Source organism: Rattus norvegicus, chromosome 9 (assembly GCF_021556685.1).
Source record: "Rattus norvegicus strain SHRSP/BbbUtx chromosome 9, alternate assembly SHRSP_T2T, whole genome shotgun sequence".
NCBI classification, from domain to species: Eukaryota; Metazoa; Chordata; class Mammalia; order Rodentia; family Muridae; genus Rattus; species Rattus norvegicus.
In genome coordinates this window covers 113,848,195-113,865,179 of record NC_141542.1, presented here as the reverse complement: position 1 = coordinate 113,865,179, position 16,985 = coordinate 113,848,195, and the positions used below count along the sequence as shown (strand labels likewise).

At 40.8% G+C, this 16,985-nt stretch overlaps 1 protein-coding gene across 6 annotated transcripts; it reads left to right on the top strand.

Moving 5' to 3' along the window:
* Nucleotides 1–1,976: 1,976 nt before the first annotated feature.
* On the top strand, nucleotides 1,977–14,807 carry Nudt12 (nudix hydrolase 12). Of its 6 annotated transcripts, none has more exon segments than NM_001109010.1 (8): nucleotides 1,977–2,077; nucleotides 4,140–4,351; nucleotides 4,960–5,549; nucleotides 7,053–7,220; nucleotides 8,220–8,333; nucleotides 10,975–11,174; nucleotides 12,187–14,090; nucleotides 14,202–14,781. In NM_001109010.1, coding segments are annotated over 6 exon segments (1,389 nt in total). In that variant the 5' UTR covers nucleotides 1,977–2,077; nucleotides 4,140–4,145; the 3' UTR covers nucleotides 12,298–14,090; nucleotides 14,202–14,781.
* The last annotated feature ends 2,178 nt before the right edge of the window (nucleotides 14,808–16,985 follow it).

The following is a 16,985-nucleotide window of genomic DNA, read 5'->3' as shown; positions in this document are numbered from 1 at the left end:
AGTGCAAAAACCTATGAAGGAAAAATGGCTTGGCCCATCCCCCATGCTAATGTTGAAATAAGGATATGCTTGTGTTTTCCCCAAAGGTTTGGAACAGCCACTTAGAGTACCTTCAAGGTCCCCGCATATCCATGGATCTAGTAAAAGAACGGAGAGTGGGACCTACAGGGGAATCTAAAAGGTGGCTATTGAAGCTGACAGAGCAGTAGCCAAGAAGGAGGGCCCCTGCTAGCATTACAAGAAAGATGCTGCCATTACCATATGTTGGAGCAGGGAGAATAAAGTGTGCGTTTGGGAAATGTCTAGCAACTACATCTCATATGTATCTGGTAATTATATCTGTTTCACTTCCTTTTCTAATACTGTGACCAAACACTATGCTGAAGGCACCTTATATGAAAAGAATTGATGGGGGAGCTTGCAGCTTCAGCAGATGGATCTGTGAGCATCGTGGTGGAGAGTGTGGCAGCAGATAGGCAGCCAGGTGTGGTGCTGAAGCCATAGATAGCTGAAGGCTCACATGCTTATCTGCGAGTAGGAGGCAGGTGTCTGGACAAAGGAGACTAAATGGAGGGTGCTATGGGCTTTTGAAACTTCAAATCCCACTCCCAATAACACACCTAATCCAACAAAGTCACACCCCCTAATCCTTCCTAAGGAGTTCTACCAACTGAGGACCAAGTATTCAAATACATGAGCCTGTGGGGGCCATTCTTTTCCAACCAACACAACTACCTACAGAAAGGAGCATAGGACAAACTTGGAGAAGCATTCAGAGAACTATAGTTGTTAGTAGGTTGAATACAATAGAACATTTACCATCCACCCAAAATACTCTGGGTTCAATTCCTAGTCCAAGCATCATGCCGTCAACAAATATGAGCTACCTTGGTGTGAGGAAGGACTTGGAAAGTACAGAAAACAATGGTCAATCTTAAAATACTCCATTGCTGATGGGCAAGTCCATTTCCTGGTTTGGGGATTAGAAGACCACTAAAGACCAAACTATTCAAAGAGTCACATAATTGTTGTAGGCTTTGGAGAATGAAATTGTAGGAAATTAAATTGATAAAAGCAAGAATATTGTAAGGTGGGTATCATCTCTGGTCCCAGGAGTTTTTCATGCATTATCTTCTGTAACCCTACAGTCATGGAGGAATTATGGAAGCTCCAAACATATCTTTATAAGGATTATTTAATAAGGTAGACACTGTGGTGGCATTTTAGAAAATGTGAAGTGGGACTTCTACAGAGACGAGAGACCTGCTTAAGGCCACATATCTAAGTGACTTGTGCCGCTAAGTAAATTCCACAAACTGTGCAGCACGAGTTTATGGTGAGTGATTTAAGAGAAGGCAGGTTGGAAGAAAATGAAGTCCTGAAAGATCACAATTTTATTTTATTATTTTAAATCATTTTAAAACATATATATATAGATATGTGTATATCTATATATATGCCGGTTTTGGGTGGAGCACGCCGGTAGAATTTGCTGAAGGAGACAGAGGTAGGAGGATCACGAGTTGGAGGCCAGCCTGGGCTACACATAAAAAAAAAAAAAAAAAAAAGAAAAGAAAAGAAAAAAAAAGAAACTTCAATATAAAAAATTGGAAATCAAGATCAATCAAATCATATGTAGAGGTTGCTCCTAACTTTTGGTTTGTGATCAGGCATTAATGTGTTCATAAGAGTATAGAAAACTCAATGGCACCGAACTGTATTGTCTGAAGGAAAGTTGGGGAGCTGGATGAGAAACAGTAGAAAACAAAATCATTTCCACAGACCTCGTTATCATGACGCCACCACTTGGCTCCACACACTTCCATCTCGGGGAAGAATTAGTGGTCTTTCCCAGTTCCTGAATTCATAAATCCAGTCCCCACTCCTTCCCTACCTGCACCTTAATCCGCAGCCTGGACCTGTCGATGGCCTTTAAACTACACCTCCCATAAAGCTGTGCGAGGACAGTGGCCCTCCCCCGGAAGTCCGGAAGGCTGCCTCCAGCACTGGGAAAACTGACAACTGAGTTTGACGCGGAGTCTTCTGTCCCGGCCGCGGTTTCTTTGGTCACTCTTGGGTTAGTAGCGTTAGTCGGCCCCGGGACGTTCGAGGACGAGGGCGTCCCCTCGCGGGCTTGAGGTGCAGCCTTGCTCGGGCTAGAGAGGGCGCAGGCGCGAGACCCCGATCTGCCGCTGCCTGCCCGCAGGAGGCTGCTAAGATTCCCAGCCAAGTTTTGGATGGGATAAAACAAACTACTTCGGAGGTGTCCCCTGCTTGAAAGAAGGGATCTTACAATGGACGAAAAATAACTATTCTAGGCACTTGGCCGTTGGGAGAGACCGTGCTTGCGTGGGTTGCACGTAATGGGTTAAATTGGTCTGGACAATTCCAGCGAGTGGAATATATTAAATGATTGTGGGTGGGTTAATTGACAGGTCCACTATGAGGCCAGGTTGGAGCCTGCTGGAGCCGTGCTGGGCACCCTTGGACATGAAGTTACTTATTAGTAAAAATGAATGTTGGTTTGGTTAAAATATAGTTCCTTTAAAAGTCAAGTCTCTTCTAGTTGACCTCTCCAAGTAGCCCTGGAAAACTTGGGTGACGCTTTAGACTACCTTCCCGTCCTCACCTTCCACAGAACCTGCCAATAAGTGATTAGCAAGTAGTACAGCGACAGGTCATGTATTCCGAGCGTCCCTGGAAGGAGTCATGGCAGTATTATTAAATGACTGGAATTGAAAACGCTAGAGGAAGGGGCTTATTGTTTCACCTCTTAGTCCAGAGAATGTTTTATGCATATATATTGCCTAGGTGGTAGTGCATGACACGGCATGTTTGGATGTGCAGTGTTGATGTCACCTAAAGTGATCTCTGAGAGCAGTGAGGGAGTGACGGTGACCTCTGAAACCATGACTTCTGAACAGGGAAAGGCGAGGTGTTAAAGATAAACTTTTAACAGGAGAAACTGTAGCAGGAGTTTGGGAAAGTGAGTTAAAAGAGAAGGAGTTTAGGAAGACACTTAGTGGTGCTTCTAAATAACGTCCTGGAGTATCGCCACGGAGACTACAGTATCTTAAACAATTTTAAGGCTTTTGATATGATAAAAATGGGAAAATAAGCAAAACACACCAAATGAAAGTAAATTGATATATGTAGGGGTTACTCCTAATTTCATTGGTGCACAGATTTTTTGGGCAGGTGTTTTGGATTGCCTTCAGCAGTTTTAAATTATTTGTAAATAGAAGACACAAACAGGAAAGCACAGGCCAAATCGGAAAGTTATTCTTGGACCTGTTGTTTTCCTCAACTTTGTGCAGATTAGGCTGTGTATTTGACCAGCCACATTGCTGTTTCAAAATCAGGAGAGAAAACTCAGCAGTACTGAGAAGGAAGGAAGAATATTTTGAAGCCAACACTTGAAACCGTTTTGACTTGAATTATTTTTTACCTGTATTCTTTTAACAGAATTAGGGACTACATAACATTCATTAGGAAACATGACTGCTTTGTTTACACCCAAAAAGCATGACAGGTCAGACAATGTTAGTCATTTTTAGAACTGCCTCAAGGTCAATAGAGAGGCCAACAGAACCTGCATCCAACAATAGACACAGAAACGCTTTGTCATCTAATTCATGACAAGGGGAACCCTGCCGCCAGACAAAGATAATGTCAAGAAAGGTGCTGAGTCAGCAATTATCCGTGAATTAAAAAAAATCCTGACCTAGTCCACCTCACACCACGAACAAAACTCAGTACCATATGGATGGCAAAATTAATTATGTAAGGTTAACCAGTAAATTGTTTTTATGTGAAGCTTTAAGAGCTCTTGAATAACTGTGGGGCCATAATTTCTTTGAGGGATGGCATCTATAGCACAGTATAGAGTCAGAAATAGTACTTACCACCCTCGTAAGCATCTGCCTGTAATTCTGTCTGCTTTAACCCCCTCCCCTCCATGCCTGGGCTCTGTGCCTCTTCTATAACCCCAATAGCAGTTGACTACGAATTATCTTTTGACAGGTGTATTGGTTTGGAAACAGACCGTCTTTACGAGATCGGCCTTTAAATAATGCCCACCCATTCATGCAAAAAGCAATTGTAAATATGGGTTTTTTTTTCTCACTTTTTTTTAAAAGGAAGAAATGTCTTCTGTCAAAAGAAATCCCAAAAGGGAAATAATTTCTGAACTCCACAGTTCAGCCGCAGAAGGAGACGTCGCGAAGTTAGCAGGAATTCTCAGTCATTCTCCATCTCTTCTCAACGAGACTTCTGAAAACGGATGGACTGCTTTAATGTATGCCGCCAGGAACGGGCATCCGGATGCTGTCCAGTTTCTGCTTGAGAAAGGGTAAACGTCTTAGGCCTGCACCACCTAAAAACGTTTCCGCTTTAATTTCTGGTGTCGTGTCCTTTCACATTTTTCTGTAGACATAACTATATCAATGGGCTAGGAAATAGGTCACTGCCAGTTTATGAAAGGTGGCCTAATTTCTCACTAAAGCAACATTTGGGGGCGGGGACGGGGGACGGGGCTCACTGTTAGGGACTGAACCCAAGGCCTCGTGCATATCAGACAAGCACTCTAACTCCGAGTCGGCTTTCTTAATTGAGAAGTTAACCCTCCGGTACTTTGTTGAAAACAATGCCCAGGAGGAGTTTAATTCCCCTCTTTCAATAAAAACCTGTGCATCTCATTATGGCTACCATGATACAGAACGTTTTCACATAAGGACCTTCTATTTTCATCTTATTTAAAGGTGTACTATCATTAATCTTCTATTTCTTACAATTATTTCAAGATTCTTTGAACCTTCCGTAATGATCTAGGAACCAAATGACAAAAAAAAGAAAAAAATATATACCATTAAATAACGGGGCTGTATGCGTATTTGATTCTAAAATAAATACAAGAGAAACATTTATTTTGTTTTTTCTCCCCATTTTTCTTCTGTGTAGATGTGACAGATCGTCTGTCAATAAATCGAGGCAAACCGCCCTGGATATTGCGGTATTTTGGGGTTATAAGCATATAGCTAACTTATTGGCTAACGCCAAAGGAGGGAAGAAGCCCTGGTTCCTAACCAGTGACGTAGACGGATGTGAAAATTATTTTAGCAGAACACTGCTGGACCGGAGGAGTGACAAAAGGACTAATTCTGACTGGCTGCAAGCTAAAGAGAGCCACCCCGCCACAGTTTATATCCTTTTCTCTGACTTGAACCCCCTGGTTACTCTAGGTGGTAATAAAGAAAGCTCGCAGCAGCCGGAAGTCAGGCTCTGCCAGCTGAACTACGCGGACATAAAGGATTACTTGGCTCAGCCTGAGAAGATCACCTTGGTGTTCCTTGGAGTCGAGCTTGAAATGAGAAAAGGCTCGCACGCCCATGCCGGCGGAGTCCCAGAGGGAGAGGAGGATGGTTTGGTTGCATGGTTTGCCCTCGGCATAGAACCTGGTGCAGCTGAGGAGTTTAAGCAAAGACACGAAAACTGTTACTTTCTCCACCCGCCAATGCCCGCTCTTCTGCAGTTGAAAGAAAAAGAGGCTGGTGAGAAATGAATGAATGAATGAATGAATGAATGAATGAATGAATGAATGAATGAATGTGCCTGCCTGTGTAGGTAACGGTCCAGTTTGGAGCTGTGTAGCATCTGGGTGGCGCGTGTCAGTGAGGAGGAAACATAAGAACCCCATCAGGGTTTCACTCCAGGGCCCTCTGGTAGGCCTGGCAGCCGTTTCAGTCAGCCACAGTTCACGTCCATGCGTGGTCCTTTCATTTGATACTTTTGTGAGTAATGTTCGAGTCCCTACTGTGCTTGGAGCATGATGCCAACGACCTGGGCTGTTTTGTTTTCTGTAGTTGGGCTTTTCGATATCATCTTTAAAAAGAGATAGAAAAAAAGGAAGAAGGGAGGGAAGGAACAAACGAATGAAGGAATGAACTTGAGTTTTATTTGAAATGTCCACGGTGTGTGTGTGTGTGTGTGTGTGTGTGTGTGTGTGTGTGTGTGTGTTAAAGAACAAGGTTAATGCTGGCTACTTCATCAAGTATGAATTGTAGTTGTACAGCTAGAGTGGAGGTCAGGAGCCTTATTATAAATAGATTATTTACTGCAGTGGCTTAGGAGAGAGCGTGGGTAGGAATGGTGGCAATGAAGACGGAACTTACAGGATAGTGTGAGGGACTACAGAGGTAGCAATCACGTGACTCGCTCTGTAGATTGGAGTGTTCTAACTGAAAGAGATGGTAGAACCATGGTTGGTAGGCAGACTAGAGTAAGAGCAGAGACGGGGGTGGGGGGGAGGCAGGGGATAAGGGACTTAGATCCATATGCATAAATTTATGATAAGTCCATGTTCTAAATGAGCACACTTTCTTTTTTTATTTTACTAGTGATTAAATAGCAATAACTACTTTAGTATATAACCTTCCACTTCTCTATGCCTCCGTTTCCCCTTCTAGAAAAAAAGAATAATCATAGTTTCCCTCCTCAGAGGGCTTCAATATCTGAGAATATTGAATCTCAATATCCAATAAGTTAGCTATATGCTTATAATCCCAAAATACCACAATATCCAGGGCGGTTTGCCTCGATTTATTGACAAACGATCTGTCACATCTACACAGAAGAAAAATTGGGAGAAAAAACAATTCAATATCTGAGAATATCAAATGGATATATGTGTGTGTGTGTGTGTGTGTGTGTGTGTGTGTGTGTGTGTGTGTGTAAGATGCATATCAAATACTAAAAACATTTTTGTATATAGATTCGGATAGATAGTAAATACCGTGGTATAAATTAGGTTACATATTCTAAGGTAGCAGGCAAATGGTTAATTATACCTGCAGTTCTTTCAATATGATTGTCATAATTTTTATTCACTATTCCCACTTTAAATGTTGTTGCATTATAGTTTAAGTGCTAAAGCCACTGACCAAACAGCGACTCAGAAAACAATATGCGTGCTTACTGTTGCTTTAAAACATTGTATGTCTCTATTACCCCCAGCTTCTCCTGGAAATAAAAGTTCTTGTACTTATCTCTCTAAGGGGTCGTGGCTCAAGCAAGATCGGTGCTTGCGTGGCACAGTCGATACAAGTTCTGCCCAACCTGTGGCAGCACAACTAAAATTGAAGAAGGTGGCTACAAAAGAGTGTGTGTTCGAGAAAACTGCCCTAGTCTCCATGGCGTCCACAACACATCTTACCCGAGAGTTGGTAAGGGCTTTTCTTTCTTTAAAGTGTGTGTGTGTGTGAATATACATATGAATGTGTGTGTGCATATAGGTGTGAATGCATGTGTGCAGGTGTAACGTATGAGCGGAAGAGGGTGTCATACCTTTGAGCCACGTTCACACTTCACCGAGAACTGCCCAGTGTGGGTGCTACATTACAAACTGGGCCTCTGTGAAAGTCGCGAGCGCTAACCACTGACCCGCCTCCACACACGCTCTTAACCCGGGACCCCTCTGTAGCATTTCAAAGCTAGTCCAGTTTTCACTCTTATGCAGCGGTAATAAAGTCTCCAGTGTTTCAGGACCTGCTGGAGACATTACCCAGCCGTGGGGTCGGTAGCTAGTTTTTCATCCGGGCTCGTTTCCTCTGCACCGCTTTCCTCCTAGGTGCTGCTGTGTTTCTTCTCTAACCGGAGAAATCCCACAATCCAGCCCTTGAAACCAGGAGAGAAGTGCAGTCCCTATCGTCACCAAGGAGGAGTGGAGTGCATAATGAATGAGTCTCTTGCTTTCACTCCTGGGCTTCTAAGGAGGAGGAGTTTCCAGGTTGATATCTGGAGAGATGAACTGATACCTCAGGGGTATTATTTCAGTGATTCAAACCTGACTGAAGAGCCACGCCCACCTGTAAAGCGGTTTCTTGAGGATAGTGATGAAAAGGGAAAACAATGCATTATCTAGTAAACTTTCATTTTCAATGCCCATATAACATCTACACATACTTGTGCCCGGGGCACCCTAGGCACACAATAGATGTTGCAAGGATCAGAAGTAAGGACGGCAAAAATCATCGCCCTTTCCCTTGCTAAAGTTGGTCTTTGCAAATGCTCAGATAATTATTAAGCACATCGGAGCAGGAGGAGGAATGTCTTATAACAGGAGCCTTGTTCTTGTAAGAGATAAACCTACCTGTTACTATTGCACAGTGAGTCTAATTATATTTACTGTCGCCTGCGTGTCTTTTTTTCTTGTCTCCAAACAGATCCAGTCGTAATTATGCAGGTCATTCATCCGGATGGAACCAAGTGTCTTTTAGGCCGGCAAAAGAGATTTCCCCCCGGCATGTTCACTTGTCTCGCTGGATTTATCGAGCCTGGTAAGCCTATGCCGACTAATTTTTAGAATTTTAAAGGACAGGTAGCATGCGAGATATATAATTTAGTAAGCACCATGATAGAGAACAGAAAAAAAACTTTAATTTTATGCTGCGCTCTTCTTTATGTGCATGTACGAGGTGCACTGCTGAAGTCAGAATAACTTTGTCTGTTTTCAACTTATGTCATGTGAGTGCCAGACTTAAGCCAACAGGCCTGGTGGCAAGTACCTGCCTGCAGAACCATCTTGCCGATCCCCAAATATTTTCAATAGTATTTTAATCGTGTAATTTAAGCATTGTATCACTTTCAGATTTTCAAAGTAAAGTCATTTGTTTATTTAGAATTTGTACAATGTTAGACATTGCTTTTTACCGAGTCATTCGGGTGGCTTGCACTTCTCTTCTGTGCTAGATGTAAGTGTCACCTTTTCTATGGGTCATATGACTGTCCTATATAGAGTCATTAGCCTCCATACGTGCATTCACAGTCCCAGGCATCCTGCCTGACCCTGCCTATAGTAGTCAACACCGCCTTAGAATGCATATGCTTAGATTGTCGACTTCTGCGGCATGCCAATTCCGGGAGATAAAATGATCTCTCTCATCCACTTTCATAAGTCAGTTAGAGGCAATACTTCACGTGCTCCGGATTTTACTAGGTATCCCGAGCAGATGAATGAACACATCTGGATCAGTAACGTTCAGTCTCATCACGCTATGCTAACCTGCACCATGAGGTAATGACAGGACTAAACATGTAGTACCTGGCCCTCAGTTGGAATCCTGTCAGCCTTTCGCAGCCTCCTGGAGTGGGCACTGTTACAGCACTTCCACAGGTGAGCGCACTGTGGCACAAGGACTGCCCGGGCCCAGGTCACTGATGATAGACAAGGGACTCAAGCCCAGGCAGTCACTTCTCAGTCCTTGCTTCTAGTCACCGTGTTGTACTGAGAACGGGAGGTGGACACAAAGCACCACCTTTAATGAAGAAACAATGAGCCATTGATGCATTCTGTGAAAGGGAAAACCCGTTTTCTCCAGTGCAGTGTCACGGAGCATATCAGTCACTCTCCAGGACAACACAAAATGGAGTCAGTGGATTTTCGTACTTTATTTTGTTGTTATTATATTATTATCAGCATCCTCCTCTTCTTTCTCTCTCTCTCTCTCCCTCCCTCCTTCTCTCTCTCTCTCTCTCTCTCTCTCTCTCTCTCTCTCTCTCTCTCTGTTTTGATTTTGTTATAGTTTTGTTTTTTTTTAAAGAAAAAGAACATAAAGTTGGATAGGTACAAAGATTGGGAGGATCTTGGAACAACTTGGGGAGAAGAACAAAATCAAAGCATGATAAATGAAAGAAAATAAATAAAAAAATTAAATTATAAGCCATTTTAAAACTACTAAGTTGTATTTCCCTTGAGTTTCCTTATTATAGTCACGTGTTCTGCTATGGAAATTTAATTTATTTCAAAACTTTGGTAATTGAAAAAGGCACGGTAGTATTTTTGTTAATTTCTTTATGATAGAGTTATCACAGCATACATTAGCACACTAAACTTCACTTTAGCAGTCCTCTTGCCTTGGCTGCCCAAGTGCTACAGTTATTATAGGGAAGTGCCCACCAGGCCCAGCATGTGTGTTTCAGTTTTCAGATTTTGTGTTCAGAGAGGTAAGAATAGTGTCATTTCTGTGTGAGTTCCCATTGTTCTTCTGATGGAACATTGTTGTAAAATGCCCATTACACATCCAGTGTTCCTGTTCTTTTCATGGTAGATATTTGTGTCCTCTGTCTGTTGTGTTCCATTGTTTTAGCCTTTGTTAACACTGAATGCAGGCATGTACTGTTACTGTGCTCAGTCAAATCTTCTCCACTAGTCTAAGACTTCTCGTCACTGTGTACTTCTTGGAATACAAGAACTTGTGTATAGGAGAGACATCAATCTGTTTGAAATAAATGCTATATTTAAAAATGTGTCTCATTAAATACTGTTATACATTTTAAATTTTTCTAAGCACCCAAATACTTAAAATCATTTCTAACAAACTCAGAATGCTCATTCACAAGTAAAACAGTGCTTGGAAATTCTCCATTGTGATTTGAGTTTCCAGGTTTTGCTGAAAGCTGGATGTCATAGAGCATGCACGGTTGTCTGTAACCCCAATACTTGGGAAGTAAAGGAACTAGAATCTGGGTGGGGGAGAGTCTCAGCTACATAGCAAGTTCAAAGCCAACATAGCTACATAAGTCCCTATCTCAAAATAAAACAGATTTTTAATGGAGGGAAGAACTAACCATTTATAAACTCATGAAATAGCACCATAGGAATGGCGATGCATGAGATAATAAAATTTTCCATAAGACTTAGTCAATGTTACATGATAGTTGCAGAATTTTTTAATTATTTCCTTTATGTGGCTGCCAAATTGTGACTTTTAAGAAACGAAAGTTGCTGGAGGCACTTTTGATCCTCGCTTTGTGGCCACACACTTGCAAATGCAGTACTTATCTTGCCTTCCATTCCAGAATGAGCATTCACTGAATTGGGGCTCTTTCCAGAGTGATTTCAAAACGTTTGAACAGTTTGGAGCTCACAGTGCCCAAAGTCATGCTGACACCACCTGTTCTTTTGCCTCATCTGATTAGGGGAGACAATAGAAGACGCTGTGCGGAGAGAGGTAGGAGAGGAAAGTGGAGTCAAAGTTGGCCATGTCCAGTATGTCTCTTGTCAGCCGTGGCCAATGCCCTCCTCTTTAATGATTGGCTGTTTAGCTGTGGCAGTGTCTACAGAAATTAAAGTTGACAAGAATGAAATAGAGGATGCCCGATGGTTCACTAGAGAACAGGTAAAGTTCAATTTAATTTCCTTGTTGTATTGATTGTTCCACGATAGTATTGGTTTGGGCATGCCGCATGGAAGCATATTTTCAGCAAGTCGAACGGATGGCTGCAGCCCCCTCATTATGAATGGATTATAATGTAACTGACGGTTCCGGATAGAAAATGTGCGTTGTTAATGTGTCCCCCGACTCATTCCGCGAGATTCTTCTAAAACGATGCTGCTGTGCCAGTTCAGATTTCACATGTTGGACCTATTGATGAATGAATGGTAATCCCTTTCAGTGAATTAAAGTCTTCATGTTAGTTCAGACATCACAAATATTAACCTCAGACCTTTATGTTAAAGCCAATAGCTTTCAAAAAGAAGTTGGTAAAATGCTTGAAGTTTTTGTGTATTTTGAAAGCTAGTGCTGAAGCACATGAATTACCAAGAGCTTGAGAGCAATACGTGGTGAGTCCCAGGCCTGGACTGAATAACAAGACTCCGTCTTTAAAATAATATATATGGGATGTGTGTGTGTGTGTGTGTGTGTGTGTGTGTGTGTGTGTGTGTATGAAGTACAAAGAAAGAAAATAAATGAAAGGCACAAAAAACATAGATGTCACTAAATACATAGATATATGTCATAATTGTCATAATATATATTTATAAGAACTTTTAAAAGTTATACCTCTAGGTCACAAAGATAAATAATTGAAATGTTTCAAAAATTGTATGGAAAATGAACACAATATATATTAAAAATGAAGACTCGTTTATGGCTTTGTCCACACGAAATTAATTGTTATCTTATATTCACTAAAGAAATCAGATTGTTGTTTCAGAATTGTGGGAAAAGGACCCCATACCAACAGGTTGTCTTCCCTTTGAAGTTAAATGCAGGACATATATTTTATCCGTGGCCTTGATTTCATATGCCTTTCTGAAACATTGAAAAATTGAAAACGGGATTCACTGCAGAACTGGGAGCGCTACATTACCTGGCCTCTAACGAGTTCATTATGACTGTGTTTCAGGTGGTGGATGTTCTTACCAAAGGGAAGCAGCAAGCGTTCTTCGTGCCACCAAGCCGAGCTATTGCACATCAGTTAATCAAGCACTGGGTTGGCATGAACCCCAGTCTCTAAATGAAAAAATGCTAGCCTCTGCCGAATATCACCTAATTTTTAACACTACTTATATATCAAGAAAGAGTAGATATATGTACTGATCTTTAGAACCTTTTAACGTAAAACTTGGGAGCTTCAAAAATGTTTTCAGGTTCTTTCCATTATTAATTACAAAATTCACAGTTTTATAAACTGGAATGATGCCTCAAATTTTTTCATAAATTCGGAGGCAGCCTGTGAACATTTTTGTTGTGTTTCCCAATTTTATCTCAGAAAACTAATTGTCTACCAAGAAAGATCATGTTGGGATGAAGTGTGCTCCAGAAATGAGGTAAACCTTAATCTTTGTAAAGAGTGGACCCCTTGTTGGAGATATTCGTCAAGATAACTTTGGTGACTTTTGAGCGTCCGTAATATTTAATCATCTAATTATTATCTTCCTGGTCTTTTGTCTACTGGTAGTACTGTTGTACTATTAGTCCTAGTTTGATATGACCAGTGTTGAAAATTATTTTATAATTATAATAATTAATGTCAGTATTCACTTATGAAATACAGTAGCTTGGCACCGACCTTTCTCATCAGATCCTCAGAGCCTTAAGTAGCACACCTTAGAATGGGGCTGCTCAGCTCTATGGATAGTTAGTGCAGTGTTTCAGTTTTACAATATAGATGCATATATTTTACTTGATTGTCCTGCAGTTGTCTTAACTACATAAATTTACATATGTTGCCTCTTTACTAGTCTGGTAGAACTTGAAGAGAGCATGAACACAATAGATGTTGAACATCATCATTTCAATAGTATGCATCTAAGACCTAGATCTCCAGTGCAGTAGGAAACAGAAGCTATTACTAAAAGTGTCTGTAGACTAAGGAGCCAGAAAAATGGCTCTGTCATTAAGGTGCTTGCTGTGCAAGCATGAGTCCTTCAGTTCAGATTCTCTGCAACGGTTTCAAAAGCTGTGTTCAGTACCATCCAACTCTAACCCCAAACCTAAAGAGGCAGAGATGTGAGTATCCCGAGGGCTTGTTGGCCAGTCAGTCTGGTGAATCACTAATTGGAATAACAGACCTTGTCTCAAAACGTAAGGTGGAAAGATGGAGATGGATCCAATGTGAAGAGCACCTGTCATTCCTGTGGAGGACCAGGGTTTAGTTCCCAAGATCCTCCTCAGGCAGGACACAACCCCCCTGCAGCTACAACTTCAGGGGATCCAACACCCTCTTCTGGCCTCTGCAAGCATCTACATGAGCATTTAACGAAGACACAGACACATAAATAGAAAGATTGAAGAATACACCTGACTTCTGTCTCTGCCCTACACCCCCCTACACACACACACGTGTGTGCACACATTCCCACACACATGTGTGCACACATTCCCACACACAGGCACACACACACACAATAAGTGAAAAAACTGATGATAGGAAGAATGAACTTAGCTTATCAGATGTTTTTAATTGAAAATGTAAGTATAAGGCTTAACATTTATTTAACCTAAATAATGTAACTTTCTTAGAGAATTTACTTTACTAATGAATACTGTTGCTTAGCAGTTAATGAAGGCTTTATTAAAATCAGTGCTTTGACCAAAATAGGACCTGCACAGAACATTTATATATGTGGTAATTTGGACCTATATAATTATGTTAAAAGTTATACTTTGAGTATTATGAAATATGATCAGCTAAAGTTCATCTCTGCTCCAAACATGCTTTTAATATTTGTCTATTCTTATGTTGTAAACTCTCCACGTCCATAATGTTAAATAGCAAAGTAAAATACACATGTTAAAAATGTACAAATTTGGGGCTGGGGATTTAGCTCAGTGGTAGAGCGCTTACCTAGGAAGCACAAGGCCCTGGGTTCGGTCCCCAGCTCCGAAAAAAAAAGAACCAAAAAAAAAAAAGTACAAATTTAGTTTCAAATTCCTACTGTACTTGGGAAAATTAGTGAGTAAATTACTGTTTTTAATAATCATTCCTAAGTTTTGACATTGGAGAGGTGAGGATGCACTGTAAATTTGAAAGGTTGCTTTCTTAGCCAGTTCTGGAGGGGCATTAGATACCAATGTAACAACACATTAAATGTACTCTGTGTATTGTATGTGTTTTAAATGTTTTGATGAATTTTTTGACACAAGTATAAATTTTAGCCTATATCATTGGTTTATTAATGGTGTTCATAAGCAAATGTACAAATCTCTCTCTTTTGTTTTTGAGCTTTGATTTCACTGTAGCCCAACCTATATAATTCTTGGATTACAGGTGGGATCCACCATATCTGGCAAAAGAATTAAAATTTTGATTTGGTGCACAAATGTAGCCCAAGAGTAATTTACTTGTGCAATGCCTCCAAGGTATTGGGTTTAAACCCAAGCATTTTTTTTAATGACTATTTTGAATCTTAAGTTTTGTAGTTTGGGGTAAAATGTGTCAACAAATGGGTTTGTGAGATCTTACGTTGTGAATAATTAAAGTCTTCAGACTTAAAGCTATGTATGTAGCACAGTCTACCTTAATTACTTGTCTACTGTGGTCAATATTTGCACTTTGAAATATTCACTTGTTTGTAGTTTGCGATGAATTGAAAGCTCACAGCCTGACCTGGCAAAGCAAGCCTGTAATTGCTGTTAATCAGGCTGAAGGCTGGAGGAACGCAAATTCAAGACCTGCCTAACAGCAAAGTGACTTTGAAACCACACTGAACAACCTAGTGAGATCCCATCTAAATTAAGAATTAAGAAACAAGGTAAGGATATTGCCCAAAGATAGAACACTCACAGGTCACATGATTCAATACACAATAACATACACATACATTCACAGCACTTAAAACTTACATTGGTGTGGAAATTAGCCTGTTAAAGATACATGTAGGGGTTGGGGATTTGGCTCAGTGGCAGAGCGCTTGCCTAGGAAGCACAAGGCCCTGGGTTCAGTCCCCAGCTCCGAAAAAAAGAACCAAAAAAAAAAAAAAAGATACATGTAGGTATCTTTAACATCCATGGGTAAAGAGAAGACAGAATGGAAAAATGTGAGACCACAAGACAAAAGGAGGAACCGCAAGCTTTGATGACACAAGAGACTATGGGAGCTAGGACTATTTTAAGGAGGCAAAGGTTGTATGTCACGTGGGCAAATGCCTGAATTTTCCCAAAGTTGTCAAATAGATAAGAACTGCAGAAAGTAATGTGAAAATAAATACCAAGTTCAATCCTCCCTCTTGTATATCATTCTTTGTTCTCTCCCTTCTTCAAATACTAGGGTAGAAATCAAACATTTTCCAAAAGAAAACACTGATTTATTTTTTTTTATTTTACATTCTCTCTCTGGTTTCATAGATGGATGCGTGTAATGAAATATAACTACTTCCCATCTCTGTCTTTCATTTTCTCCCTCATCTTACAACAAATCTTTTGTCCCCTTTTGTGTGTGAGCCATGAGTTGAATTGAAGTTGCTTGAGTGATCTTGAGTGTGGGGTTATTTACTGGAGGATGGGCAACATCTCAGTGACTATACCACTGAAGAAAATCACACACACACACACACACACACACACACACACACACACACACACCTGACTCTACCCACAGACCCCCAACCCCAAGCCAACATCAACTGGCAATAGTCTCTCAGGGAAAATTGAGGACTCCTGGCCCTCTCTCCATCTATGCTGAAATGCTGATTAAATTTTGTGCAGAATCTTGTTATACATAGCAGATTTTCAAATAATTTTTTTGTTATTTAAAAAAAATGGTCAAAGATGGCATAGGGAAATGTGTAATCATCAACCTAAATTCTTTTTGAAAAGTATTAATTTTCAGCTGCAAAATAAGCATCTAGACATGAAAACTGAACCAGTATAGAAATGGCTTATTCTGTTTCGCTGAAAGGGTATCCACTGCCAGGCTCAGCATGGCCAAAGAAGGGACATTATGACAGGGTTCCTGCCCCTGGGGCAGAGCTAGCAGGGTGGGGGTCTTCTCCAGTGCTGATATTTGCTGTAGGCATAAGGCTTGTTTATATAATAATGTATATAATTTTTTAATATTCCTCATTTGGGGAATATTCTCCCTGCCAAGTTTATCTCACATTGTTCTCCCTACTCCATGATAATGAGAAACAGCATGATTCCAGGAAGCAAGAAAGTGTCTGGTGTTCCTTGGCAAAATCATCAACACACTGTTCTTCAGAATAGCCCTTAAGGCTGTAGGAAAAAACTCTGAAAACATGAGTTCAAGAATATATTAAGTAATGTAAGAACTGTTTTTAATAGGATTTCTCAACTATGCAAAATATAAGGATGAAATATAAATTGTATGAGGGGTTTCATGGACCTGAAAAAAACAGAGGCAGCTGCACTGACTGAACCAGCTTTGTCAGAAAGATATTAAGGAAGGAGATAAAGAAATTTAAGGAGTATTGGTCTCAGGGCAAGACCCCATCAAGCTAAGCTTATTGTTTGTGTTTTCAGTTGAACAAGGAATAGTTTAGAATAAACTACAATCAAGAAATGGAAAGCATACTTATCCAGATCTTGAGGCTGGGAAACACAGGCTTTTGATCTGGATCCTGAAGAATAGTAGCCATGGAAGGTTTAGGCCCATGAATAGTACACACCTTTAATGCCAGGAGACAAAGGCAAGCAGATTTCTGAGTTCAAGGCCAGCCTGGAACAGAGCATGTTCTAGGAAAA

What these genes read in the sequence shown, in the direction of transcription:
- Nudt12 (XM_087567147.1), top strand. Translation starts at nt 4,146, where the DNA reads ATGTCTTCTGTCAAAAGAAATCCCAAAAGGGAAATAATTTCTGAACTC. An exon ending in GTTGAAAGAAAAAGAGGCTG is followed by an intron (nt 5,550 to 7,052) that starts GTGAGAAATGAA and finishes TATCTCTCTAAG; the next exon opens with GGGTCGTGGCTCAAGCAAGA. An exon ending in CACATCTTACCCGAGAGTTG is followed by an intron (nt 7,221 to 8,219) that starts GTAAGGGCTTTT and finishes GTCTCCAAACAG; the next exon opens with ATCCAGTCGTAATTATGCAG.